Raw genomic sequence first — 25,878 nt, forward strand, 5'->3', positions numbered from 1 at the left:
CCGTTGAAAGCTAGAGCGACGGTATCGTTCTCCTTACATTTATTGTCCAGACGATCCATAACGTCGACAGCGGACAGAACCGCCTTGTTATCCTTCCACGAGCTATTCCACTCCGCCACCATGGCGCACATCGACATGGACGAAGCATTAGCATTGACGACCTGGAATCGTGCCCAGTACGACGAGAACTTGCCACCCTGCGTGCCGTATTCCAGTAGAGACCAGCTCGCTGTCTGGTACAGTATTTTGTTGTCGGCTGCGGCAGCATATCCATCAGCGGCGTCAATCCAGGCGTCTGAAATCGAATCGTTGGCTACCAGCACCACATCGAGCCGCTCTCCAAAGTCTTCAATCACTGAGGACGACGAGTTAGTTTGCTCTCCGTCGCCAGATAAGCAGACGACGCTCGCAATGTTGATCATGTACCATGGATTGTAATAATCAGGTCCCGCGGTGGTGCAGTGAAGTGTGGCTGCTAGCGCCAGCAGCAACAGCGACACAAAGCTCATTGCGCTGAGTGGCCCAGCGCTTCCTGGTTTCGATGAGGAAGCTGAAATGGGGAGAAGAGTGGCCAGATGGGGGTGCATGGACGCATTGCAAACGGGCTCTTTTCAACGGTCCCACCTGTCTGAAATGCAGGTTCGAACAGCAAACAGGTTTCGAGAAAACCTGCAAACTTTCGAAACCCGAGCGACTTTATCTGAACAGGAAGTTTAAATGGAATGAGTTACGTTGAGAAGAAGTTTATTGGCATCTTGATCAGAGCGATAGAGCTTTACAAGCCCGTGAAAGTGCTACGGCGACAACGAGTACAGTAAATGTTTTCTTAGAGACCCTTAACTAAAGGGTCTCTAAAGCTTTAGGCTCAGTCCACAGTCCGCTTCATGGACCATGAATCATGGTACTTCAACCTGCAGGCGCCGTAAATGTTGTTCACCCGACTGCCCTATTTGCATGATCCCACCCAGCGTTCTAAATTAAAGCTTTTCAGCTTGGTCGGTTAAAGTCTGCTTCCGCCCTTGTTGACCACTGGTCAATGGCCAGGTGTCTGCCAGAGCTGATCCTCGCAAGTACCTTTAAGCAGGGAGCCCGAAAATATAATTTATATCAATTTCAAAGGACATCGAGAAATACATAACGCGCGGAACCTAAGAACTCAGCAAATAAATAATTGGAGCAGGTGGACTCGATCATCACTCTAGGATCCGCGACAGCGACAGCCAGAGAGCTGGCACCAAGCGCCAATGCAATAACAGCGTTCATCGTTTACCAACCCGAGTGCGTGCACGAAGAAAGGAGGAACCAATATGCCAATTGAGCACTGGATGGACCAACGAACGACATCCCATCGCAAAACATTTTCTTGCTGTTCGCTCCATGTAGCGTTGGTAACTTACCAATGGTATTAATAACTTATTAATACCATTGGTAAGTTACTAATAAGGGCAAGCCACAGTGGCTGCCACTGTCTTTGCGGGGACATTGCAAACGTAAATTATTAGTGAAATAAACTACCGAGCCTGGGTGAAGCCGCCTAAATGCAAGCATCCACGGTGGTGAAAGAAGAGAGTAGGTTTTGTTGGGGTGTTCCTGAAGTTGCAGAATATGCGATTCGGAGAAGTCGAACCAACCACAAACTGTAGGTAGGGAAAATAAAAGTTGGGTCGTCGTACACCAACTTCGAAAATACATATTTTGCTGAAGCATTTTTCGTAAATAAATTATTGATAGAAACAATAACCAGTAATTGGCAATAAATATATTTATCGGGTTCCCTGCCTTTAAGTGCCAGCAACTATCGACTTCGTTCAATCCTCCGGCGATTGAAGCTCCTTAGGCCTTTACAGGAAGTCGTGCGGCACGACTCGTGCCTACCCTGGCAAATAATCTGCAATCGAAGTTGCGACTGCGTCAGGCTTACCATGCACGCCGCGTAGCTTAAGCAACGACAAGTCTCGAAGTCCTCAGCGAAATATAAGCTGTCCTAAGTAAAGATCTTCGATTGATTTAAAGTATGAAGTTTGATCTTTAGCGCATGATTGACCAGCAAGCTTATCGGTAGAATTTGGAGCGAGCTTCAAAGAGTTCCGCCAGGAACGCTTGGACATCAGCAGGACGTTCTCGAATAGTATTGTTGGTCGCTAGTATCATTAAATGACGGACCTTGCGGTCGAAGTAAACCTGTCGCTTTAGCTCCTACACGAGACAACATGAGAACCTTTTCAAATGGTGCGGAGCCCCCCCACGTACCATGTAGTTGTACTTCTTGAGATTAAGGGTTCCTCGCACTGCATTAGCGAGGAAGTCGGCTGTCTGATCTGGTTGGTACAACAGCACCTCTTCCAGTACCTTGGTCAGGATCGGATCTACTTTGGTGGTCATGTACTGGTAGACCTCGTCAAGAGCGGTAATGAGGTGGGGGTCATGCATACGATAGCGCTCTTGCTCTACAATCATCAGACCTTCCTTTTAGCTGATGATGACAGCCCAAACGCTGACGCTTACCATCACGAATTAGTGCCGAGATAGCAACACCCTTGTTGCGAGCCTTCTGGGATTGCTGGTCCATTGCTCGTCGATGAAAAACGGCGATGTCCAGGACACCTGATTTGCCCCAAAGCAATGAAGAAGAGTGACAACAAGAGCGATCCGACGCCCAACAGCTCGTATTTTTAGGCAAATTGCGGTGGGTATTCATCTTTGGGTCGTAAACGAGTTACTTCAACTTATCTCCACACACAACTTGTCTTATCGTTCCCTCAGCAGCTACATGCCTGAATTTGACCTCATCCTGCTCCTTTCTCCACAACAAGCGGCATCGCGCGCGGGGGTCTACCTGTTCAACCAGCATCTACAAGCTGCTACTGCTGGTGCTACTGCACGTCCTGATTAACCTAATGATCTACCTCGCCCTTATCGTCGTTGGTCCTGCTGTTACGGTGATGGCTGTTGTCATTGCTGTCGGACTTGTGGAAGGAACGCTTGTTGTCACGGCTCCAAGAAGATCGCTGGTGGCCTGAAGACTTGTCTCCACGGGAGTAACGCGAGCCCGAGGACGTACGATCGCCGCCAGAAGAGCCCTCACGGCTAGTGCCATCATTCTTTTCCGAGCGCCACAGAGTCGTGTTGCGGAAACTAGAGTTGTCGTTCAGCGACGTGTCGTGGCGCTTGTACTCCAATGCCACAAACTGCGGTAGGTTGAGCACTTTCCGCATCGTATCACTATTTAAAATGAAGTAATACAAGTACTTAGTAAGCTCTATTGACAGATTTCCCATCCCTTGTCTTACCGAATACGGTAGCACGCTTCATTGTTGTCAGCATTGCGGTTCCAGAGCGAGATGATGTCCTCGTTGTACCGGATCGAAATGACAGCGCCACAGATCTCGTTACCCACGTCGAACTGCTCACCAATGATCGCTAGCACCTGTCCATTAGACCTGTCAGACCTTTTCCCATGGTATTATAGCTCCTTCCGTCTCAAACCACGCACCAGATCTTCCCAGTAACGCGAGGCAATGCCCTTGCGAAGGCGTACCATCCACTTGCCTCCTCTTCGGTTGGCCGAGTCTTCCCACATAGGCTTGATGCCCGTCTTGAAGAGGTGGTAGTCCATGGTGTTCGGCAGGTCATTTGGCCGCACCAAGTGGTTGTATATTTTCCAAAAGTCCTGGACCTGTAACCAATATAATCATTATTCAGTTCACAATTATCACTTCATTATCCAACTCAAAAGCCACCAAACTCCCTACCGTCTTGAAGTCACCGAGCCCCTTGATGCTTTTCTCATAGCTCTCCTGCAAGTGACCAACCATTACAACATCATCAGTTCAACAAGCACAATTATTGCAACAATTATAAAATGTCTTACACTGACGGCCTTGTTGCCGGTGCTGCGCTTGATGTACCAGAAGGTGTACATATTTTGGATAGGTGTCTCCGTCGTTCCCTTCTCCGCGACCTTGCCCTCGCCCTCGCCTGTTAATTTGCAAATGCAACAATAGCATTTTTAGAGTTAAACGGGTCTGAAGTGTGTACGTGTCACCTTGTTAGCTATTGCCGAGCCCAGAAGCCGCGTAAGGCATCAATTAAATGCTCATATTGCAGCTAGGATGAAGCTTTACATGACAGATGACATACCGTTGTTCTTGTCCTCCCCCATGATCTTAGGCCAGCGTCTTCTTGTGTTCGACTTGGTGGCTTGGGGATAGCTTTTTCTGACACTTTTTATAATAGTCTTGTGGTGCCGCATTAAATTCGTACTTAGTAGTGCTCAACTACGGTACTTTTGTATTTCGTACAATTCAATTTGCGAGCGGCGTCATGGATTCCGACTCGGACGGCGAATTTGAACGGTGTGTTTAGCTCAGTATCCCCATTGGTTGCTAGATCAATTTACCCCACCAAGTTTGCCAGCGCCTTAGCGATATGATCATGGTTGAATGGCCTCCTGGCATGCAGTACTGACTTTGTTTTACATTGAACCAGGTTTCTGCAGGAGGACGAAGACTCGCTGTCTCCTGAGCCTGCGAAGCGCAGATCGCAGCCTGGCGGGGCATATACGACGTCGAAAGCTTCAGCAGTGACGGCAGCTGCAGCTGCGCTACTGGCGTCGTCAAAACTGAGCAAAAGTCACAAAAGTAAGAGTAAAGGTAAGAGCAAGAGCTCTGACAAGAAGAAAAGTGGGAAGAAATCGTCCAAGACACAATTTTCGGACTCCGAAGAGCCCCCTCCGAGCTACTACGATGACTACTCGACGGGGCGAGGTGGCGAGCTAGAGGATACAGAGTACGTTATGTCACGGTTGAAGTTTGTGACCTGCTGACTGACTGTAGACAACCGCAGTGTCGATCCGTATCAGTTTGATATGAACTCGCCTGCGTTCCCGACGTCTTTGAAGAAAGAGGACATCTCGGATGATGAATATCAATCGAAGACGGAGAAAAAGAAAAAGAAGGAGGAGCTGAAGACGCTGGCGAAGAAGGTGATGACTAAGAGCGCACCGATATCGATGGAAGATCGCATCACAGAGATCTTGAAACGCACAGGAAGTACGCAGTTTCAACCAGACGAGAAAATCGACGAAGATGAAGTCAGCGATAGGGTATGCATTTGAACCTGGAGCGTTTATGTTGTGTATGCATGGTCTAACTTTCAGCGATACAGGAAAGCGACAAGAAGGCGCCATCTTCAAGTAATGGAGAAGAAGCGGCAAGTCTACAACACGAAGACCAGACTGGCGATAAGAATGACAACAGATTCAGCGACAGTGATGCGGGGCGTTCCAGCTTATCGGACTCATTGGGAGTCGTATCTGCAGATTTCGAGGTAAGTATTATGTATATAGCTGTTTGAAGCTTTATCTGCTCTGTTCAAATCACTCAGAATGGCTTATGCGTGTAATTCAGGTCCATCTCCCACCAAAGCCAAGCGTCGATCGAACTCGACTCTCTCTTGTGCGTTGACCTCTTTGAAAAGAGTTGTGATACTTACTAAAAATCCAATTATCCTCGCTTCTCACTCCAGTCAAGTGATGGCAGTGACAATTTTGCTGTCAATAGAGACGCACTCAATAGCGAACGGGGTAAGCCAGTTTATCAAGGAGGCATGTTCACATCGGACACTTATAACTTGGGTTGTGTACAGCAACGCCACCGCGCTACGAGCAGCAACAAATGACCTTTTCAAAGTCCGAACTAGACGTCGATAGCATAGCAGAGAGAAAAGAAGCTCCAGAGCCGGACTTCTACCTGTCGGAAGTCGCTGAGCAACAGCCATTAGATGCCAGCGATACGTTCGGCTATGCAAAGGATGATTTTGAGGTGTTCCTGCGCACTATTTGCTGTCTTCTGGAAGCGAGAGGTGTTAATTCAGTCCGTTTTTTCAACTGTAGGAAACCGAGATATCGAGGCAAGAATTTGTCATCTCAGAGAAGTCGGAAGGCCAAGAGGTGGTTCCTTACTGGCGACTTCGAGACTAGAGCATTAGCTGATCAACAGTTTTCCTTGTTATGCAGATTCTCGCAACACTGGACGATGCGCCAGCTGCATCTGACGAAGAATATAACGAAGACTATGAAGACGATGTGTTTGAAGCTGACCCTGCTACCTTGAACGAAAGCTCGAGCAGTTGTCCGCCAGAACCATCTCAAGTCACAAAGGATATCATACTGGAGGCTGGCAGTCCTAGTACTAGCGACCCTATCGTCGAACAAGCCTCAAAGATCGATGCTTTGCTAGCAAAATATGGCGATTTCTACGCACAAGACAATGAAGAAGAGCCGACAACACAAGAAACTGTTTTGCAGCAGCAGGAGACGCAGGAGGCTTCCGAGCAAACGTCAACAGTCTTTGCGTCAACTAAAGATGCTGGCGGTGGAAGTTCTACAGCACCTGTGCTATCAACCGACTCAGCCGATTCACCTCCTTCCGTACGTCCGTCTGTCAATGAATGTCGCTCGATTCTCATGAAAACTGACACTACTACATTGATTCAGAGTCCGCCACCTCCACCTCCTCCAGCTGACGAAGATGAAGACGACCAAGAATTGGAAAGATTTTCATTAAATGCCACATCGATCGACCTCGAGTCTCAAGTACCACCAGTTGTACATTCCGCATCAATAGTGACTACGCGGCTATCAACTGCGGATAAATTCCGCCAGATAGAAAGCCAAGTTGCCTCGCTGCGCTTCATTCAGCCTGGTACTCCAAATCTTGCGGCTGCAGATTCTCCTTCCACTGAGAGCGTGCATCCAGTCTCCTCCAGACTATTGGCAGGCTATCGATCTTCAGCCGCTGCTCCGCCACCTTTCATTGAGCCAATGGCAATCTCGTTTGATCCAGATCTTCTAGCAGAAGACGAAGACACACAGCGTGAGATCGACGAGTTTGTGCGAAGTTCCCAAATCTTAAGACAAGAGAAACGTGAAGCCACTCAACGAGCCAGCATCGCAAGAGAGAATGGCCTGGTGCTGCGTCTTCAGCAGGCTCAGCGTCATATTCTTCAGCTGAAAGAACATATTCAGACAACAGCAAGCGACCCGCCTGGCAAGCTCACCGCATCGAAAGCAGATACAGATAACAAACTCGAGACCGAGAATATTCCAGCTGCAAGAAGCGAGGCTTCCCATGCTTACAAGAAACTTCAGAAGGAGATCAAGACTCAGGACAACTTGATTGAGGCTTTTCAAAAGGAAAATGAACGTCTTATGCAGCAACTCAAGCAAGTTCGACAGGACGTTCATTACGACGTCCATGAGGCGAATGAAGAACTGCGTCGGCAGGTTAGAAAGCTACAAGATCAGCTCGGAGAGACATCAACTCTCGGGGGTGGTGGCGGTCTTACCAGCAAAGCGCAATATCGTGCTGCGGTGGAAGCGAGACTAGAAGTAGAGGCGCATGCTATGGCTCTTCAAGAAGAGCTTGCTGGCGTCCGACTTTCGTATCAACAGAAGCTTAATGAAGTCACACTGGAACTTGACCGTGTGAAGAAAGCTAAGGTCGAGCTTGAGTGTCGCTACGAAGGTGTCGACTTGACTCAAGTAGCGCAGGAAGCTCAACAAGCTCGAGAGCTGCAGAATGAGCTGGAACTGTGCAAGAAAGAACACTCTCATGCCTTAAATGCACTACAGAAGAAGCTGGACTGGTACGTGGAAAACCAGAGACTGCTCGACGATCAGGACGAAGAGCTACAACGTCTTCGTCGCCAGGTTGCTGCTCAAACCCCCGAGCCTACGCTGTCTAACGACCAGAAAGCCAATCCATCGCCTGCTCGATCACATCGTCGATCACCGATGGACATTCGGCGGATTCAAGAGCTTGAAAGTCGACTTGCAGAGCTGGAAGAGGCCATGAGACGTCGACACCCGGACAGCTTGGCGAACCTCATCTTGGTTTCCCGTCGAGCAGATGAGGAGTCCAAGACACGGGCACTGGAACGTGACTATCAAGAGAAGCTGGCAGCGTTATCGCGAGAGCTAGAGCAAGCACATGAGTCGAACGAGACCAAGTTAGCAAGTTTCCGTCAGCAACAAGAAAAATTGTTGTTGCAGTACAAACGGAAGATTAAAGAACAGGAAAAGCAGCTCAAGCAGGTCTCCAAGACCCCGTTATCACACAGACCCATGTCCAAGGACAGCTCTACGTCCGAAGCGGAGCTGGCGAAGATCCGACGCTTTTACACGAACAAGATCAAAGAGCTGGAGCGCAAGTGGGAGGCCAAGTATCGATCTCTGCGCAAGCAACAGTATTCTGGACGAGGCAACCAGCCGAAGCAAGAAAGTCTCACGTATGCGGAGTCTACTGTGGTGATTGCAAACTTGCAACGTCAGCTACGCGAGCAGGAGGTGGAGTTGAAGCAAGAGAAATCTAGAGTGGAGCAACTCGAGGCAGAAAGTCAACTGGCGAACACTCCTACTAAAGATTCGTCAGCCATGGAGGAAGATGGCAAACGCAAGCAGCTTGAGGACCAAGTTGCGGACTTGAAGGCGCAGTTGGAAGACAGCGAGAGCGCTCGAGCCAGACTGGCACAGACGTTGACCACTGTCCAGGCATTAGGTTTGGCTCGAGCGCTCAACTCCGAGCCTAAAGAAGTGACGCAGAGCTTGCCAGAGTCGCAACCTGTTGTATCCCAGCACGCACAAGCCGAGCTAACGCAGCTAAGACAAGAATTGGATGCAGCGCGAGAGACTTTAAACAGTGAGCGAGCGACTGCTACCGAGACAATTGAGCGACATCAGCAGCAAATTGCTAACTGTATCGAGAAGAACACCGCTCTGGAAGCTCAGTTGACAGGGAACCAACGTGAAATGCAGAGTCTTGAGAAATTGGCGCTTGAAGCGGAGCGACACAATCGTTCTTTGGAGATACAAGCTCAGCGAGTTCCTGAACTGGAAGAAGACCTTTTAGCCTTGCGTCGCGAACTCCAGTTGCCACAAACGCCTTCCATGGTGCAGTACCGGTCCCTAGAACTCCAGGTAGCTACTCTGGAGCAGAAACATAAGCTGCGTGAAGCTGAGCTCAAGGTGGTGCTGGATCGTGCCTTGACGTCAACTCACCTCGAACATCTGAGTCGCGAACGTGCTCATCGTGCAGCAATGGCAGCCAAAACCGCAGAGATCGCCTCTTTCAAGCGCCAACTGGAGGAAATCCTAGACGAACTAGCACAACTGCAGCAACCGTCCTCACCACGGTCGCCCAGTACAAAACCACTCAACCAACCTGAGAACAACCAAGACGTAACTTGGTAGCAACACGGTATCAAATGAACGGATTCCTGATGGCAAAGCATCTATTGGAGCGTACGGTTAAATAGCTAAAGCACGGGGACCAGAGCTCTCCAAGCCTTCAGTATCGTAGCGTGTTCTTGAGACCTAATTCGGCTACATGTAAACTTGGAAATGGATTGCACACTTTGTTCTCCCCGTCGTAACTGTCTGCTGCCTTAGGTCATGGAGTCGATGAGAGCGCTGCGCATGGTGGTGGCAATGTTGGTGGGCTGTGCGTTCTGGAGCTTGAAGATGCTCTCGACCACTGAGATCTCGGTGGACGTGGTGTCTAGGCCACAGAAAGCCGTCCAATCGTTCACCACGAGGCCGGCGCCAATTACATCGCTACCGCGGTTGACTGTACCGGCCACAACGGGCACCTGTAGCAGAGAACTGAGCTCCTCCTGGTCCTCCACGCTGGTGCGCGGGTGCACGAGGCATCCCTGGTTGGACAGAGCGCTGTAGCTGCCTACGAGCGCGTTGCCCGCGACAGTTTGACGGAAGACCTCGACGCCGAGAGTGTCAGCCACGATTTCTTCCGTTTCACGATCCAGATCCGTGTGTACGAGCGCCACGTGATCGTTCGTGGTGATGCAGTTACCCAAAGCCGAGAGTCGCTCCTCCACACGCTGTACCACGACCGAGTCGGGCAGCGCGTTACGGATGTGCTGCATCTCCTGGTCCGTGGTGGTGCTGGGAAGCAGCAGACCGCGCTTGTTGCCCACAGCCACGCGTCCTACGAAGCGGCAGCCGGCGATACTGGCGTGCACTACGGGAATGTGGTCTGCCAGCTCAGACTCGAAGGTGCTGTAGAAGTTCTCGCTGCCGCCCACACACACGAGGCAGTACGAGTTGGTGAGCTTAGAGAAGACACCGATCTCATTGCTGTTCTCGAATTGACAGCGGATAGCCATGGCTGCTGTGTGTTTGAGTTGGTATAGAGAAAGAAGGTGGTGACTTGAGAGCTTCTGATTGACAAATGGGGCGAAGCTGCGCGGCCACCAACTCCCCTTTGATACGATCGCACTTAGTGGGAAAAGAGACTGTACCCATTGCCTTTGAGCCAAAAAGACTGTTCCGCGAAGAGGAAATCCAGCAAAATTTGTCTCTTATTGCAATAATTTCATGTACAAGAGCTTCTAGGGTCAGTTGTCGTCGGACAGAAGGAAGACCACCACTCACCAGGCCCCTTGACTCAGAAATCTGATTATCATTCCGAGGACGCAACGTCAGCCTCAGTGCCCAGAACGCCCTGGCATAGAGCGACATGTGTCCTACAGGCTGTAGTACAGCCTGGTGCGCTTCCGTCTCTATTCCCTTGGCTTCATTTGATTGACGTTGACCATGCAGTCCCCACGGTGATTTCGCCACTTCGGAATCCCCAAAGCACCCGGCATATTTGTCCCAAGTACCAGCAAAATGACCCGTTCCCTGTCAACGTTAACTGTGGAGGAAGTGGAGTTCATTCGCGCATCGTGCAAGTGCAACGCGAACGCAGCCGACCGCTGCACACTGGAGTGTCAAGGAGATGAAGGCAAACATGCAAGCGTCGAGCGGATGCGCAAGGACATAGATGATTGCTGCTCCTGTGTGAATGACCGATTCATGTACGTGTGGAGGAAGAAGACTTTTAACCACTGGCGTCAATTTGTACAAGGGATTAATCTCGCTGAAGGAGATGGAAGTCGGGAGCGGTCGCGATCAAGAGCATCGTCTTCCATGAGTCGCAGCCGGTGCAGCAGCTTCATGGAGACGATCGATGACGGCGTCATTAGCAGCACGAACAGGCTGCTTGATATCGCACCCGCACTGCACATTATAGTCCCGTACCTGCGTGTCGACGAGATATACCGTTTGACGCTCACGAACAAGACAATCTGCCGAGAAGTTGGTCGAGCAACACACGCGCTCTCGTTTATTCCAGCTCGGAAGGTGATTTTCGACGAGAATTTGATGAGTCTACCAATGCAGTTTCCTCATCTGAAGGAGGTTAACCTTACAGGCTGCTCGAGCCTCACCGATGAATCTGTTGAGCAGCTCGCCAACCTGTCTGGACTAACATCTGTGGCGCTGAAAGGATGCTACCAGGTGACTGACAAAAGCATCAAGCTACTCACCGAGTCGCAGTCGAACTCGCTCACGTCGGTCAATCTCGGATATTGCAAAGTCGTGAGTGACGAGGGGATTACAGCAATTGCCTCGAATCTATCGAAGCTCAACTACCTAAATCTTCGCGGCTGTAGCCAAGTCGGCGACAACGGAATTCGTGCTCTTGCTCGGCTCAAGAACCTCCAGACGCTCAATCTCTGGTATTGCAACCAAGGAGCTCTCACAGACGGCGGTATCTCCGCGTTGGCGGAGGTGACGTCGCTTACAAGTCTCAATTTGTCGAACTGCAGTCAGCTGACGGACGAGGGCATCAGCTCACTCAGCACGCTTGTGAAACTCCGACACTTGGAGATTGCAAATGTTGGAGAAGTCACCGATCAAGGCTTTTTAGCTCTAGCACCGCTAGTTAACCTCGTCACATTGGATGTGGCAGGATGCTACAATATCACCGACGCAGGCACCGAGGTGCTCGTGAATTTCCCAAAGCTAGCATCCTGCAATCTTTGGTACTGCAGCGAGATCGGCGACGCTACGTTCCAGCACATGGAGTCTCTGACAAAGATGCGATTCTTGAATTTCATGAAATGCGGCAAAGTCACCGATCGAGGACTGCGGTCCATCGCGAAGCTCCGCAATCTGACATCGTTGGACATGGTGAGCTGCTTTAACGTTACAGACGAGGGTCTCAACGAGCTGTCGAAGCTAAATCGACTCAAGTCGCTGTACTTGGGTGGCTGCTCTGGCATCCGAGACGAAGGCATCGCAGCGCTGTCTCACTTGAGTTCATTAGTGATCTTGGATCTCTCGAATTGTCGCCAGGTGGGTAATAAGGCTTTACTGGGGATCGGTGCGTTGCGCAACCTCACGAACCTCAATCTCATGCGCTGTAATCGCATCGACGACGATGGGATCGCTCATCTCGCGGGACTCACGCGCTTGAAGACACTGAACCTGGCAAATTGCCGTCTTCTCACGGATAGGGCGACGAAAACTGTTGCGCAGATGACGGGACTGGAGTCTCTGGTGCTGTGGTACTGTAACAAGCTCACGGATGCAGGAATCCTCAACTTGTCAACACTGACAAAGCTGCAGTCGATCGATCTGGCAAGCTGCTCCAAGTTGACCGATGCGAGTCTCGAGGCTTTCCTCAACATGCCGAATCTTACGTCGCTAGATCTCGGAAATTGCTGTCTCCTCTCCGACGAAGGTATGCTGACACTGAGCAAGGTCACGTCACTAACGTCATTGAACTTGTCCGAGTGTGGAGAGATTACCGACACGGGACTCGAGCACTTGAAAACACTCGTCAACCTCTCGTCTGTCAACCTTTGGTATTGCACGAAGGTGACACCGGTCGGTATCAACTTCTTGCCGGTGCAGTCCGTAGATTTCTAGACACATGCGAAGTAAGGCTCTGTACATGTAGAACGTGGTTAGATTGTTCAGCGTATTCTTGACAAAACCGCAGTGTAGTTTGATTGTTTCTTACTGCAAACGAATGTAAAATTGTTTTATGCTCCGCGACGACGCGCAAGAATAGCAGCCAACTCGCTGTTGGCTCCTCCAATTCCTCCGTTCGACGACGAGCTCTGCACATTTTCGCCAAACTTTCGAGCCGACTCCATTGTAGCCTTGGCCGACTTTTTTGACGTCAACGCATGCTTTCGAGCTTCTTTCTCCGCCTGCTTTTTGGCTTTCTTTTCGGCAACACGACGCAGGCGTTCCGCTTCACGTTCACGGCCGCGTTGCTCTTGACGTTGGGCTCGAATAGCCAGCTCTTCCTCGCGCTGCCTTTCCAGCTTCTTACGACGAGCCTTCTCGCGTTTTCGACGCTTGCGAATGTACTCATCAGGCACACCCGGCGCTACTTGAATCTGCACGTTGTTGGCATCTCCAGTGATTCGGTCGTGACCTGAAGACACGAACTGAATCTGTTGGGGTGGCGTCTTTGACAGTCCTGCGCTTGCAGCCCGACGCAAACGAACGGAATCGCTGAAACTGATCGGCGTCGCAACGCTGGCCAAAGAGCGGATGGCGTCGACAAGAGTGACAGCGATTTCCGTCTTCTTCTCGGACAACAGGAGCTGGTCTTCAGGCATCTCGGTGGACATGAGTCCAATTACTTTATCGTACACGCGCACTGGTGTGTAGAATCCAAGATCCGGCACCACTTCCAGTTGCTTGCACACGTCGTTGCAGTAGATTTTGCCAGTGTACCGACAGTGGTGACGACGATTGAACAGCCCAAACTTCTTGCCAGTCGCCATGCAAACCATCGTAGACTTGTTCTCCGCCCAGTTGCTCTTGTTGGGCTCGGGAAGAAGCGGTTCTGGACGAACCTTCAGCACGAAATACGGGTCTGCCAATGTACTCATCGTGATCTCTTCTATCGCAGTCAATCGTAGACGACGACGCATGTACACCAACGGGGGGACCCACGTGCTCTTCGGGTCCACAACAGGTTGCCACGTGCGCTTCTCCATCAAATACAAATACTGGTCCGTAATAATCAGAATTCGTCCTACCACCACAATTGGAGGTCCGTCAGGAGACACGCCAGCGATCGGACAGGCTTTTTCAATCTCATCCATGAAGACAATCTTCTCGGAGTCTCTATAGTGCTGAATAATCCCCATAACTGCTTCGCGAATTGTACTGTCGCGCAGATAATCCCCATCAAATGGCCGGTAGATACTCACACGCTGCCTCTGCTTGTTGTTGGACGTGTAAAGCTTCGTGATGTCGTGACTCAGTTGCAGAAAATGCCGACGACCAAAGTATTTCTTCCACACCTTCTGGATGCGCATGGCAAATGATCCCAGCTTCTTCTCTCGTAGTTTCTCGAGCTCAAAGAAAGTTTCAGGTGTCTGGATAAACACCATCGTCTTTCCAAGCTGAACTTCCGTTTCTAGTTGCGGCAGTGATTTCACAGCAGCGCGTAGTACTGCTTGAGTGCCCTTCTTGTCCGAGCCACGGAATTCCGGGTACGTCTCCTTACTGAGCAGACGGAAACGATCCACAAAGCGCCCATAGTCTCCACGATACGCGTAGCCAGCGCGACGGACCTTCACATTTTCAAGCAGACCCAGATATTTAATCTGATGAACTACACGACGGTCGTCCATCTTGTTGGACTGTTTCTGATCGTTGGACTTGATGCAGCGCACGTAGTGAGGCGTGCAGTCCATCAACGCGGTCACAAGAGCCTCACACTGAGTTCGAATCTTATATCCTGCTGTATGCGCCATACGCTTGTCGTTCAGGTCGATCTCTTCGGGGAAGATGTAGCGCATGAGTTTGTTAGACGTCTCGCTAATAATGAGCGCGATGTCCTTACTCAAAAAGTCCTTGTTGGAGTCTCCGAAGCCGTCGATGTTGTACTGTACGTCGCCTGCATAGTGTTTAATCTCGAAAGTCTTTCCACGCTTGGAAAAATGCGGATGCGAGCCGTGGATACCTGCCACTTTATCCAGAAAGTTCGCATCCACGCTCTCCCACTGTCGGGAATGCATCGTCTTGACCGTGTCGTCAAGAATGAGGAAAATGCCAGGCGTAGGACGACGTGCCTCGATCAAGTCGCACACAACCTTGTTGTTAAAGAACGGAATCGGCGCCCATTCAATCCCTTCACGCGCATACTCTTCCTGCTCGCTTTTAAGAGTCAGCTCAATGAAAATCTGCTGCAGTTTCTCGTTCACGTAGTTGATACAGAACTGCTCGAAGCCGTTCTTGTCGAAAATCTCAAACCCGTAGATATCCAAGATACCAATCGTGGTCATATCGTCTATTTCCAAGATTTCACCATGTTTCTCAGCCTTCTTCTCGATATCCAGTGCGTGGTTCACGCGTTCCACCAGAAAGTCAAACAGTCGGTCGTAAACAGTCTTCGCAATCGAGTCCCGTTGAGCCTTCGCTTGACTGACATTCTGTGGCACCTCGTACGACTCAATTTTGCCTCCAGGAGCCATCGTTTGCAGCAATTTGTAGCACAAAGCGTGCTCTAATTTCGCAGCATCCAGCCCCAGCAACTCGCACGCAATCTGCAAACTTTCGCGCTTGCGAACAGATGAACCCTCTGCATCTCCTACAGTCTCGGGCTGGAACTGGGTATTGCCAATGTGCAGCACCGCCGCCAACGTCTGGATTACCAGCTCGATCTGTTTACGTTTTATGCCCACATGCTGCATGGCGGCCATGGTTTCTTCGAACTCCTGCGCGTCATTGACGTCGTCGACGTCATAGCAGCCACTGGCCTTCAGGTAGTGATAGCTGTCGGGTCCTCCTCGATCCAAATAGAGTTTCTGCTTGGCTGCAGAAGGCAACCCGGCGAGCACCTGGTAGAAAATGTGGAAGTTTCGCTCTCCTTTACCAGGCTTAACGACGCGGGACTTCTCCAATAGGTAATTTGTCACTTTTCCGCCTTGTGGGCGTCCAGCAGAGTCGAAGAGCAGCTCAAAGTATTTTCCGAAGCGACTAGAATTGTTATTTCGCAGCGTCTTGGCGTTGCCAAACGCTTCAAGCAGCGGGTTGCTCTCTAGAAATGTGCGTTTAACCTTGTCCACGCCTGCACCACTGCCACTGACCCCTGCAATGTAGTTCTGGATCTGTTTAGAGGCTTCGGTCTTGCCCGCACCACTCTCTCCGCTAATGATGACGCACTGGTTGTCTTCTTCGCTCAACATGGTGCGATATGTCTCCTCGGCAGTGGCGAACACGTGCGGAGCCACGTCGATGCGCGCTTTATGCATGTATGCGTGCATATTGTCCTCACCGTAGATATCCAACCACTTGTATGGGTTTACAACCACCAAGACGTGGCCAATGTACGAGTAGATGACGTCAGCGGCGTGGCGCATCTTGAGGTTCTCCAGGATGGACGTCTCGCTCACGGAAGGCAGCAGCACCAGGTCATCCACACCCACTACTACGCGTTCATCCGAGAATAGTGCTGCGTGCTTGGCCGCTGCTGAAGGCTTGCGTCGCCCCATAATCGGCCGAGGTGAAGTTGCTACAACTGCTTCAAGGGAGAAGTCCTGGACTGAGGGGAAATCGAGGCGGAATCGGTGCGACAACCGAGGCGACTTTGTACCGGTACTAAAACCAGTATTCGTTGTTTTTCTTTTAATAATTTTAGCTGTAAGAAACTTTGAAAGAAAAAAACTCTAAAAACACACCAAATATGGAGAGAGGAGAGTCAGACTAACTTAGTTACTACACCTCTGGTCCGAAATGACGGATAGTATGCTACAGGATTGTGTAATATTCCATCCTGTAGCATTATACATGTATCATATTGTGCGAAACTCAACTGAGCGATCTCCTATCGGAAGTTCGTGCAGTCGCGCTGTGACGGGGTCACACAGCACCTTGCGGTAGAGGAAGTTAGCTTCCGAGAGTTTACAAACTCTCAATGAACGGCAGTTCACAGGTCCCCTCTTTATCAAAAGAGAGCGAAGTGACCTATTTAAGGTAGAATGTAAACTGAGTATATTTATAGGTCGATAAAGCTTGGGTTTAATACAAACTAAAAGTCACCTATAGAAAGTATCAAGTCCCAGCTGTAACGGGGTACGTAGCCCTAAGTGTACCCTGGTTACATGAAGTGTGACACTTCACACTTCAGGTGTATGACACGTCATAGTTCGGGATATTTGGTACAAGGTACCAAGGTCGCTCAAAGCCAAGCATTGGTCAAACGACATTGCATTTCGATAGGTAACTTATAGTTTGTATTAAACCTGTGAGATGCCAGCCCCTGTGTAAAGAGGCTAGCACCAGCAGTACATACAAGTGGCCTGTCAGTGCCTGGCATTGACACTGACAGCCGATCCTACATCCTATCCTACGCCTGTTGCTGCAGCCTGCGGCTGCGCACTTACCGACGTGCCACGTGCGGTTATACCAAGTTTACTATGATCGATGGACAAGAGCGACCGTGCCGCCGTGCTGCTCACGACGACACTGACTTAGCTAAAGTATGGTTTATATTAGTTTATGTATCGAATAGAACTTGCGGAGAGGCGTACTGGCTTGCGTGAGGCTTGCTCTCTCTCTCTCTCACAATTTAATTTGCGTATATATCCAACCACTTGTATGGGTTTACAACCACCAAGACGTGGCCAATGTACGAGTAGATGACGTCAGCGGCATGGCGCATCTTGAGGCTCTCCAGGATGGACGTCTCGCTCACGGAAGGCAGCAGCACCAGGTCATCCACACCCACTACTACGCGTTCATCCGAGAATAGTGCTGCGTGCTTGGCCGCTGCTGCGTGCTTGGCCGCTGCTGTAGGCTTGCGTCGCCCCATAATCGGCCGAGGTGAAGTTGCTACAACTGCTTCAAGGGAGAAGTCCTGGACTGAGGGGAAATCGAGACGGAATCGGTGCGACAAGTGCCGTCAACCGAGGCGACTTTGTACCGGTACTAAAACCAGTATTCGTTGTTTTTCTTTTAATAATTTTAGCTGTAAAAAACTTTGAAAGAAAAAAACTCTAAAAACACACCAAATATGGAGAGAGGAGAGTCAGACTAACTTAGTTACTACACCTCTGGTCCGAAATGATGGATAGTATGCTACAGGATTGTGTAATATTCCATCCTGTAGCATTATACATGTATCATATTGTGCAAAACTCAACCGAGCGATCTCCTATCGGAAGTTCGTGCAGTCGCGCTGTGACGGGGTCACACAGCACCTTGCGGTAGAGGAAGTTAGCTTCCGAGAGTTTACAAACTCTCAATGAACGGCAGTTCACAGGTCCCCTCTTTATCAAAAGAGAGCGAAGTGACCTATTTAAGGTAGAATGTAAACTGAGTATATTTATAGGTAGATAAAGCTTGGGTTTAATACAAACTAAAAGTCACCTATAGAAATGCAATGTCACCAGCTGTAACGGGGTACGTAGCCCTAAGCGTACCCTGGTTACATGAAGTGTGACACTTCACACTTCAGGTGTATGACACGTCATAGTTCGGGATATTTGGTACAAGGTACCAAGGTCGTTCAAAGCCAAGCATTGGTCAAACGACATTGCATTTCGATAGGTAACTTATAGTTTGTATTAAACCTGTGAGATGCCAGCCCCTGTGTAAAGAGGCTAGCACCAGCAGTACATACAAGTGGCCTGTCAGTGCCTGGCATTGACACTGACAGCCGATCCTACATCCTATCCTACGCCTGTTGCTGCAGCCTGCGGCTGCGCATGCCACGTGCGGTTATACCAAGTTTACTGTGATCGATGGACAAGAGCGACCGCGCCGCCGTGCTGCTCACGACGACACTGACTTAGGTAAAGTATGGTTTATATTAGTTTATGTATCGAATAGAACTTGCGGAGAGGCGTACTGGCTTGCGTGAGGCTTGCTCTCTCTCTCTCTCTCTCACAATTTAATTTGCGTATATATCCAACCCCTTGTATGGGTTTACAACCACCAAGACGTGGCCAATGTACGAGTAGATGACGTCAGCGGCGTGGCGCATCTTGAGGTTCTCCAGGATGGACGTCTCGCTCACGGAAGGCAGCAGCACCAGGTCATCCACACCCACTACTACGCGTTCATCCGAGAATAGTGCTGCGTGCTTGGCCGCTGCTGTAGGCTTGCGTCGCCCCATAATCGGCCGAGGTGAAGTTGCTACAACTGCTTCAAGGGAGAAGTCCTGGACTGAGGGGAAATCGAGACGGAATCGGTGCGACAAGTGCCGTCAACCGAGGCGACTTTGTACCGGTACTAAAACCAGTATTCGTTGTTTTTCTTTTAATAATTTTAGCTGTAAAAAACTTTGAAAGAAAAAAACTCTAAAAACACACCAAATATGGAGAGAGGAGAGTCAGACTAACTTAGTTACTACACCTCTGGTCCGAAATGGTGGATAGTATGCTACAGGATTGTGTAATATTCCATCCTGTAGCATTATACATGTATCATATTGTGCAAAACTCAACCGAGCGATCTCCTATCGGAAGTTCGTGCAGTCGCGCTGTGACGGGGTCACACAGCACCTTGCGGTAGAGGAAGTTAGCTTCCGAGAGTTTACAAACTCTCAATGAACGGCAGCTCACAGGTCCCCTCTTTATCAAAAGAGAGCGAAGTGACCTATTTAAGGTAGAATGTAAACTGAGTATATTTATAGGTCGATAAAGCTTGGGTTTAATACAAACTAAAAGTCACCTATAGAAATGCAATGTCACCAGCTGTAACGGGGTACGTAGCCTTAAGTGTACCCTGGTTACATGAAGTGTGACACTTCACACTTCAGGTGTATGACACGTCATAGTTCGGGATATTTGGTACAAGGTACCAAGGTCGCTCAAAGCCAAGCATTGGTCAAACGACATTGCATTTCGATAGGTAACTTATAGTTTGTATTAAACCTGTGAGATGCCAGCCCCTGTGTAAAGAGGCTAGCACCAGCAGTACATACAAGTGGCCTGTCAGTGCCTGGCATTGACACTGACAGCCGATCCTACATCCTATCCTACGCCTGTTGCTGCAGCCTGCGGCTGCGCACTTACCGACGTGCCACGTGCGGTTATACCAAGTTTACTATGATCGATGGACAAGAGCGACCGTGCCGCCGTGCTGCTCACGACGACACTGACTTAGGTAAAGTATGGTTTATATTAGTTTATGTATCGAATAGAACTTGCGGAGAGGCGTACTGGCTTGCGTGAGGCTTGCTCTCTCTCTCTCACAATTTAATTTGCGTATATATCCAACCACTTGTATGGGTTTACAACCACCAAGACGTGGCCAATGTACGAGTAGATGACGTCAGCGGCGTGGCGCATCTTGAGGCTCTCCAGGATGGACGTCTCGCTCACGGAAGGCAGCAGCATCAGGTCATCCACACCCACTACTACGCGTTCATCCGAGAATAGTGCTGCGTGCTTGGCCGCTGCTGTAGGCTTGCGTCGCCCCATAATCGGCCGAGGTGAAGTTGGTACAACTGCTTCAAGGGAGAAGTCCTGGACTGAGGAGAAATCGAGACGGAATCGGTGCGACAAGTGCCGTCAACCGAGGCGACTTTGTACCGGTACTAAAACCAGTATTCGTTGTTTTTCTTTTAATAATTTTAGCTGTAAAAAACTTTGAAAGAAAAAAACTCTTAAAAACACACCAAATATGGAGAGAAGAGAGTCAGACTAACTTAGTTACTACACCTCTGGTCCGAAATGACGGATAGTATGCTACAGGATTGTGTAATATTCCATCCTGTAGCATTATACATGTATCATATTGTGCAAAACTCAACCGAGCGATCTCCTATCGGAAGTTCGTGCAGTCGCGCTGTGACGGGGTCACACAGCACCTTGCGGTAGAGGAAGTTAGCTTCCGAGAGTTTACAAACTCTCAATGAACGGCAGCTCACAGGTCCCCTCTTTATCAAAAGAGAGCGAAGTGACCTATTTAAGGTAGAATGTAAACTGAGTATATTTATAGGTCGATAAAGCTTGGGTTTAATACAAACTAAAAGTCACCTATAGAAATGCAATGTCACCAGCTGTAACGGGGTACGTAGCCCTAAGTGTACCCTGGTTACATGAAGTGTGACACTTCACACTTCAGGTGTATGACACGTCATAGTTCGGGATATTTGGTACAAGGTACCAAGGTCGCTCAAAGCCAAGCATTGGTCAAACGACATTGCATTTCGATAGGTAACTTATAGTTTGTATTAAACCTGTGAGATGCCAGCCCCTGTGTGAAGAGGCTAGCACCAGCAGTACATACAAGTGGCCTGTCAGTGCCTGGCATTGACACTGACAGCCGATCCTACATCCTATCCTACGCCTGTTGCTGCAGCCTGCGGCTGCGCACTTACCGACGTGCCACGTGCGGTTATACCAAGTTTACTATGATCGATGGACAAGAGCGACCGTGCCGCCGTGCTGCTCACGACGACACTGACTTAGGTAAAGTATGGTTTATATTAGTTTATGTATCGAATAGAACTTGCGGAGAGGCGTACTGGCTTGCGTGAGGCTTGCTCTCTCTCTCTCTCACAATTTAATTTGCGTATATATCCAACCCCTTGTATGGGTTTACAACCACCAAGACGTGGCCAATGTACGAGTAGATGACGTCAGCGCTGTGGCGCATCTTGAGGTTCTCCAGGATGGACGTCTCGCTCACGAAAGGCAGCAGCACCAGGTCATCCACACCCAATAATACGCGTTCATCCGAGAATAGTGCTGCGTGCTTGGCCGCTGCTGTAGGCTTGCGTCGCCCCATAATCGGCCGAGGTGAAGTTGCTACAACTGCTTCAAGGGAGAAGTCCTGGACTGAGGGGAAATCGAGACGGAATCGGTGCGACAAGTGCCGTCAACCGAGGCGACTTTGTACCGGTACTAAAACCAGTATTCGTTGTTTTTCTTTTAATAATTTTAGCTGTAAAAAACTTTGAAAGAAAAAAACTCTAAAAACACACCAAATATGGAGAGAGGAGAGTCAGACTAACTTAGTTACTACACCTCTGGTCCGAAATGACGGATAGTATGCTACAGGATTGTGTAATATTCCATCCTGTAGCATTATACATGTATCATATTGTGCAAAACTCAACCGAGCGATCTCCTATCGGAAGTTCGTGCAGTCGCGCTGTGACGGGGTCACACAGCACCTTGCGGTAGAGGAAGTTAGCTTCCGAGAGTTTACAAACTCTCAATGAACGGCAGCTCACAGGTCCCCTCTTTATCAAAAGAGAGCGAAGTGACCTATTTAAGGTAGAATGTAAACTGAGTATATTTATAGGTCGATAAAGCTTGGGTTTAATACAAACTAAAAGTCACCTATAGAAATGCAATGTCACCAGCTGTAACGGGGTACGTAGCCCTAAGTGTACCCTGGTTACATGAAGTGTGACACTTCACACTTCAGGTGTATGACACGTCATAGTTCGGGATATTTGGTACAAGGTACCAAGGTCGTTCAAAGCCAAGCATTGGTCAAACGACATTGCATTTCGATAGGTAACTTATAGTTTGTATTAAACCTGTGAGATGCCAGCCCCTGTGTGAAGAGGCTAGCACCAGCAGTACATACAAGTGGCCTGTCAGTGCCTGGCATTGACACTGACAGCCGATCCTACATCCTATCCTACGCCTGTTGCTGCAGCCTGCGGCTGCGCACTTACCGACGTGCCACGTGCGGTTATACCAAGTTTACTATGATCGATGGACAAGAGCGACCGTGCCGCCGTGCTGCTCACGACGACACTGACTTAGCTAAAGTATGGTTTATATTAGTTTATGTATCGAATAGAACTTGCGGAGAGGCGTACTGGCTTGCGTGAGGCTTGCTCTCTCTCTCTCTCACAATTTAATTTGCGTATATATCCAACCACTTGTATGGGTTTACAACCACCAAGACGTGGCCAATGTACGAGTAGATGACGTCAGCGGCGTGGCGCATCTTGAGGTTCTCCAGGATGGACGTCTCGCTCACGAAAGGCAGCAGCACCAGGTCATCCACACCCACTACTACGCGTTCATCCGAGAATAGTGCTGCGTGCTTGGCCGCTGCTGTAGGCTTGCGTCGCCCCATAATCGGCCGAGGTGAAGTTGCTACAACTGCTTCAAGGGAGAAGTCCTGGACTGAGGGGAAATCGAGACGGAATCGGTGCGACAAGTGCCGTCAACCGAGGCGACTTTGTACCGGTACTAAAACCAGTATTCGTTGTTTTTCTTTTAATAATTTTAGCTGTAAAAAACTTTGAAAGAAAAAAACTCTAAAAACACACCAAATATGGAGAGAGGAGAGTCAGACTAACTTAGTTACTACACCTCTGGTCCGAAATGATGGATAGTATGCTACAGGATTGTGTAATATTCCATCCTGTAGCATTATACATGTATCATATTGTGCAAAACTCAACCGAGCGATCTCCTATCGGAAGTTCGTGCAGTCGCGCTGTGACGGGGTCACACAGCACCGAGGAAGTTAGCTTCCGAGAGTTTACAAACTCTCAATGAACGGCAGTTCACAGGTCCCCTCTTCATCAAAAGAGAGCGAAGTGACCTATTTAAGGTAGAATGTAAACTGAGTATATTTATAGGTCGATAAAGCTTGGGTTTAATACAAACTAAAAGTCACCTATAGAAATGCAATGTCACCAGCTGTAACGGGGTACGTAGCCCTAAGTGTACCCTGGTTACATGAAGTGTGACACTTCACACTTCAGGTGTATGACACGTCATAGTTCGGGATATTTGGTACAAGGTACCAAGGTCGTTCAAAGCCAAGCATTGGTCAAACGACATTGCATTTCGATAGGTAACTTATAGTTTGTATTAAACCTGTGAGATGCCAGCCCCTGTGTGAAGAGGCTAGCACCAGCAGTACATACAAGTGGCCTGTCAGTGCCTGGCATTGACACTGACAGCCGATCCTACATCCTATCCTACGCCTGTTGCTGCAGCCTGCGGCTGCGCACTTACCGACGTGCCACGTGCGGTTATACCAAGTTTACTATGATCGATGGACAAGAGCGACCGTGCCGCCGTGCTGCTCACGACGACACTGACTTAGGTAAAGTATGGTTTATATTAGTTTATGTATCGAATAGAACTTGCGGAGAGGCGTACTGGCTTGCGTGAGGCTTGCCTCCTCTCTCTCTCTCTCACAATTTAATTTGCGTATATATCGAACCACTTGTATGGGTTTACAACCACCAAGACGTGGCCAATGTACGAGTAGATGACGTCAGCGGCGTGGCGCATCTTGAGGCTCTCCAGGATGGACGTCTCGCTCACGGAAGGCAGCAGCACCAGGTCATCCACACCCATTACTACGCGTTCATCCGAGAATAGTGCTGCGTGCTTGGCCGCTGCTGTAGGCTTTCGTCGCCCCATAATCGGCCGAGGTGAAGTTGCTACAACTGCTTCAAGGGAGAAGTCCTGGACTGAGGGGAAATCGAGACGGAATCGGTGCGACAAGTGCCGTCAACCGAGGCGACTTTGTACCGGTACTAAAACCAGTATTCGTTGTTTTTCTTTTAATAATTTTAGCTGTAAAAAACTTTGAAAGAAAAAAACTCTAAAAACACACCAAATATGGAGAGAGGAGAGTCAGACTAACTTAGTTACTACACCTCTGGTCTGAAATGATGGATAGTATGCTACAGGATTGTGTAATATTCCATCCTGTAGCATTATACATGTATCATATTGTGCAAAACTCAACCGAGCGATCTCCTATCGGAAGTTCGTGCAGTCGCGCTGTGACGGGGTCACACAGCACCTTGCGGTAGAGGAAGTTAGCTTCCGAGAGTTTACAAACTCTCAATGAACGGCAGTTCACAGGTCCCCTCTTTATCAAAAGAGAGCGAAGTGACCTATTTAAGGTAGAATGTAAACTGAGTATATTTATAGGTAGATAAAGCTTGGGTTTAATACAAACTAAAAGTCACCTATAGAAATGCAATGTCGCCAGCTGTAACGGGGTACGTAGCCCTAAGTGTATACCAAGTTTACTATGATCGATGGACAAGAGCGACCGTGCCGCCGTGCTGCTCACGACGACACTGACTTAGGTAAAGTATGGTTTATATTAGTTTATGTATCGAATAGAACTTGCGGAGAGGCGTACTGGCTTGCGTGAGGCTTGCTCTCTCTCTCTCTCTCACAATTTAATTTGCGTATATATCGAACCACTTGTATGGGTTTACAACCACCAAGACGTGGCCAATGTACGAGTAGATGACGTCAGCGGCATGGCGCATCTTGAGGCTCTCCAGGATGGACGTCTCGCTCACGGAAGGCAGCAGCATCAGGTCATCCACACCCACTACTACGCGTTCATCCGAGAATAGTGCTGCGTGCTTGGCCGCTGCTGTAGGCTTGCGTCGCCCCATAATCGGCCGAGGTGAAGTTGCTACAACTGCTTCAAGGGAGAAGTCCTGGACTGAGGGGAAATCGAGACGGAATCGGTGCGACAAGTGCCGTCAACCGAGGCGACTTTGTACCGGTACTAAAACTAGTATTCGTTGTTTTTCTTTTAATAATTTCAGCTGTAAAAAACTTTGAAAGAAAAAAACTCTAAAAACACACCAAATATGGAGAGAGGAGAGTCAGACTAACTTAGTTACTACACCTCTGGTCCGAAATGACGGATAGTATGCTACAGGATTGTGTAATATTCCATCCTGTAGCATTATACATGTATCATATTGTGCAAAACTCAACCGAGCGATCTCCTATCGGAAGTTCGTGCAGTCGCGCTGTGACGGGGTCACACAGCACCTTGCGGTAGAGGAAGTTAGCTTCCGAGAGTTTACAAACTCTCAATGAACGGCAGCTCACAGGTCCCCTCTTTATCAAAAGAGAGCGAAGTGACCTATTTAAGGTAGAATGTAAACTGAGTATATTTATAGGTCGATAAAGCTTGGGTTTAATACAAACTAAAAGTCACCTATAGAAATGCAATGTCACCAGCTGTAACGGGGTACGTAGCCCTAAGTGTACCCTGGTTACATGAAGTGTGACACTTCACACTTCAGGTGT

General features: G+C 49.1%; 7 protein-coding genes across 7 annotated transcripts; 3 read left to right on the top strand and 4 right to left on the bottom strand.

The window, feature by feature from the left end:
• Positions 1 to 2,052: 2,052 nt before the first annotated feature.
• Positions 2,053 to 2,569, bottom strand: PITG_03798 (uncharacterized protein; the record flags this gene model as incomplete). The annotated part of the gene is made up of 3 exons (XM_002906796.1): positions 2,053 to 2,196; positions 2,251 to 2,447; positions 2,506 to 2,569. 3 exons carry the CDS (start codon positions 2,567 to 2,569, stop codon positions 2,053 to 2,055), a joined length of 405 nt encoding a protein of 134 aa, XP_002906842.1.
• A 100-nt stretch (positions 2,570 to 2,669) lies between these two features.
• Positions 2,670 to 4,212, bottom strand: PITG_03799 (eukaryotic initiation factor 4E, putative; the record flags this gene model as incomplete). Its single annotated transcript, XM_002906797.1, has 6 exons — positions 2,670 to 3,222; positions 3,291 to 3,427; positions 3,494 to 3,676; positions 3,753 to 3,797; positions 3,872 to 3,978; positions 4,141 to 4,212. The coding sequence occupies 6 exons, from the start codon at positions 4,160 to 4,162 to the stop codon at positions 2,895 to 2,897; spliced, it is 822 nt and encodes a 273-aa protein (XP_002906843.1).
• A 111-nt stretch (positions 4,213 to 4,323) lies between these two features.
• Positions 4,324 to 4,967, top strand: PITG_03800 (uncharacterized protein; the record flags this gene model as incomplete). Its single annotated transcript, XM_002906798.1, has 3 exons — positions 4,324 to 4,355; positions 4,489 to 4,797; positions 4,961 to 4,967. 3 exons carry the CDS (start codon positions 4,324 to 4,326, stop codon positions 4,965 to 4,967), a joined length of 348 nt encoding a protein of 115 aa, XP_002906844.1.
• A 2,885-nt stretch (positions 4,968 to 7,852) lies between these two features.
• Positions 7,853 to 9,250, top strand: PITG_03801 (uncharacterized protein; the record flags this gene model as incomplete). Its single annotated transcript, XM_002906799.1, has 1 exon — positions 7,853 to 9,250. The coding sequence occupies one exon, from the start codon at positions 7,853 to 7,855 to the stop codon at positions 9,248 to 9,250; it is 1,398 nt and encodes a 465-aa protein (XP_002906845.1).
• Positions 9,251 to 9,301: 51 nt separating this feature from the next.
• Positions 9,302 to 10,235, bottom strand: PITG_03802 (eukaryotic translation initiation factor 6; the record flags this gene model as incomplete). The annotated part of the gene is made up of 1 exon (XM_002906800.1): positions 9,302 to 10,235. One exon carries the CDS (start codon positions 10,180 to 10,182, stop codon positions 9,445 to 9,447), a length of 738 nt encoding a protein of 245 aa, XP_002906846.1.
• A 414-nt stretch (positions 10,236 to 10,649) lies between these two features.
• PITG_03803 (uncharacterized protein) lies at positions 10,650 to 12,797 on the top strand (the record flags this gene model as incomplete). Its single annotated transcript, XM_002906801.1, has 1 exon — positions 10,650 to 12,797. One exon carries the CDS (start codon positions 10,826 to 10,828, stop codon positions 12,770 to 12,772), a length of 1,947 nt encoding a protein of 648 aa, XP_002906847.1.
• Positions 12,798 to 12,888: 91 nt separating this feature from the next.
• On the bottom strand, positions 12,889 to 17,684 carry PITG_03804 (myosin-like protein; the record flags this gene model as incomplete). The annotated part of the gene is made up of 3 exons (XM_002906802.1): positions 12,889 to 16,471; positions 17,116 to 17,145; positions 17,464 to 17,684. The coding sequence occupies 3 exons, from the start codon at positions 17,682 to 17,684 to the stop codon at positions 12,889 to 12,891; spliced, it is 3,834 nt and encodes a 1,277-aa protein (XP_002906848.1).
• Between the last annotated feature and the right edge of the window lie 8,194 nt (positions 17,685 to 25,878).

The sequence above is a fragment of the Phytophthora infestans genome, genomic scaffold (genome assembly GCF_000142945.1).
Source record: "Phytophthora infestans T30-4 supercont1.4 genomic scaffold, whole genome shotgun sequence".
NCBI classification, from domain to species: domain Eukaryota; phylum Oomycota; class Peronosporomycetes; order Peronosporales; family Peronosporaceae; genus Phytophthora; species Phytophthora infestans.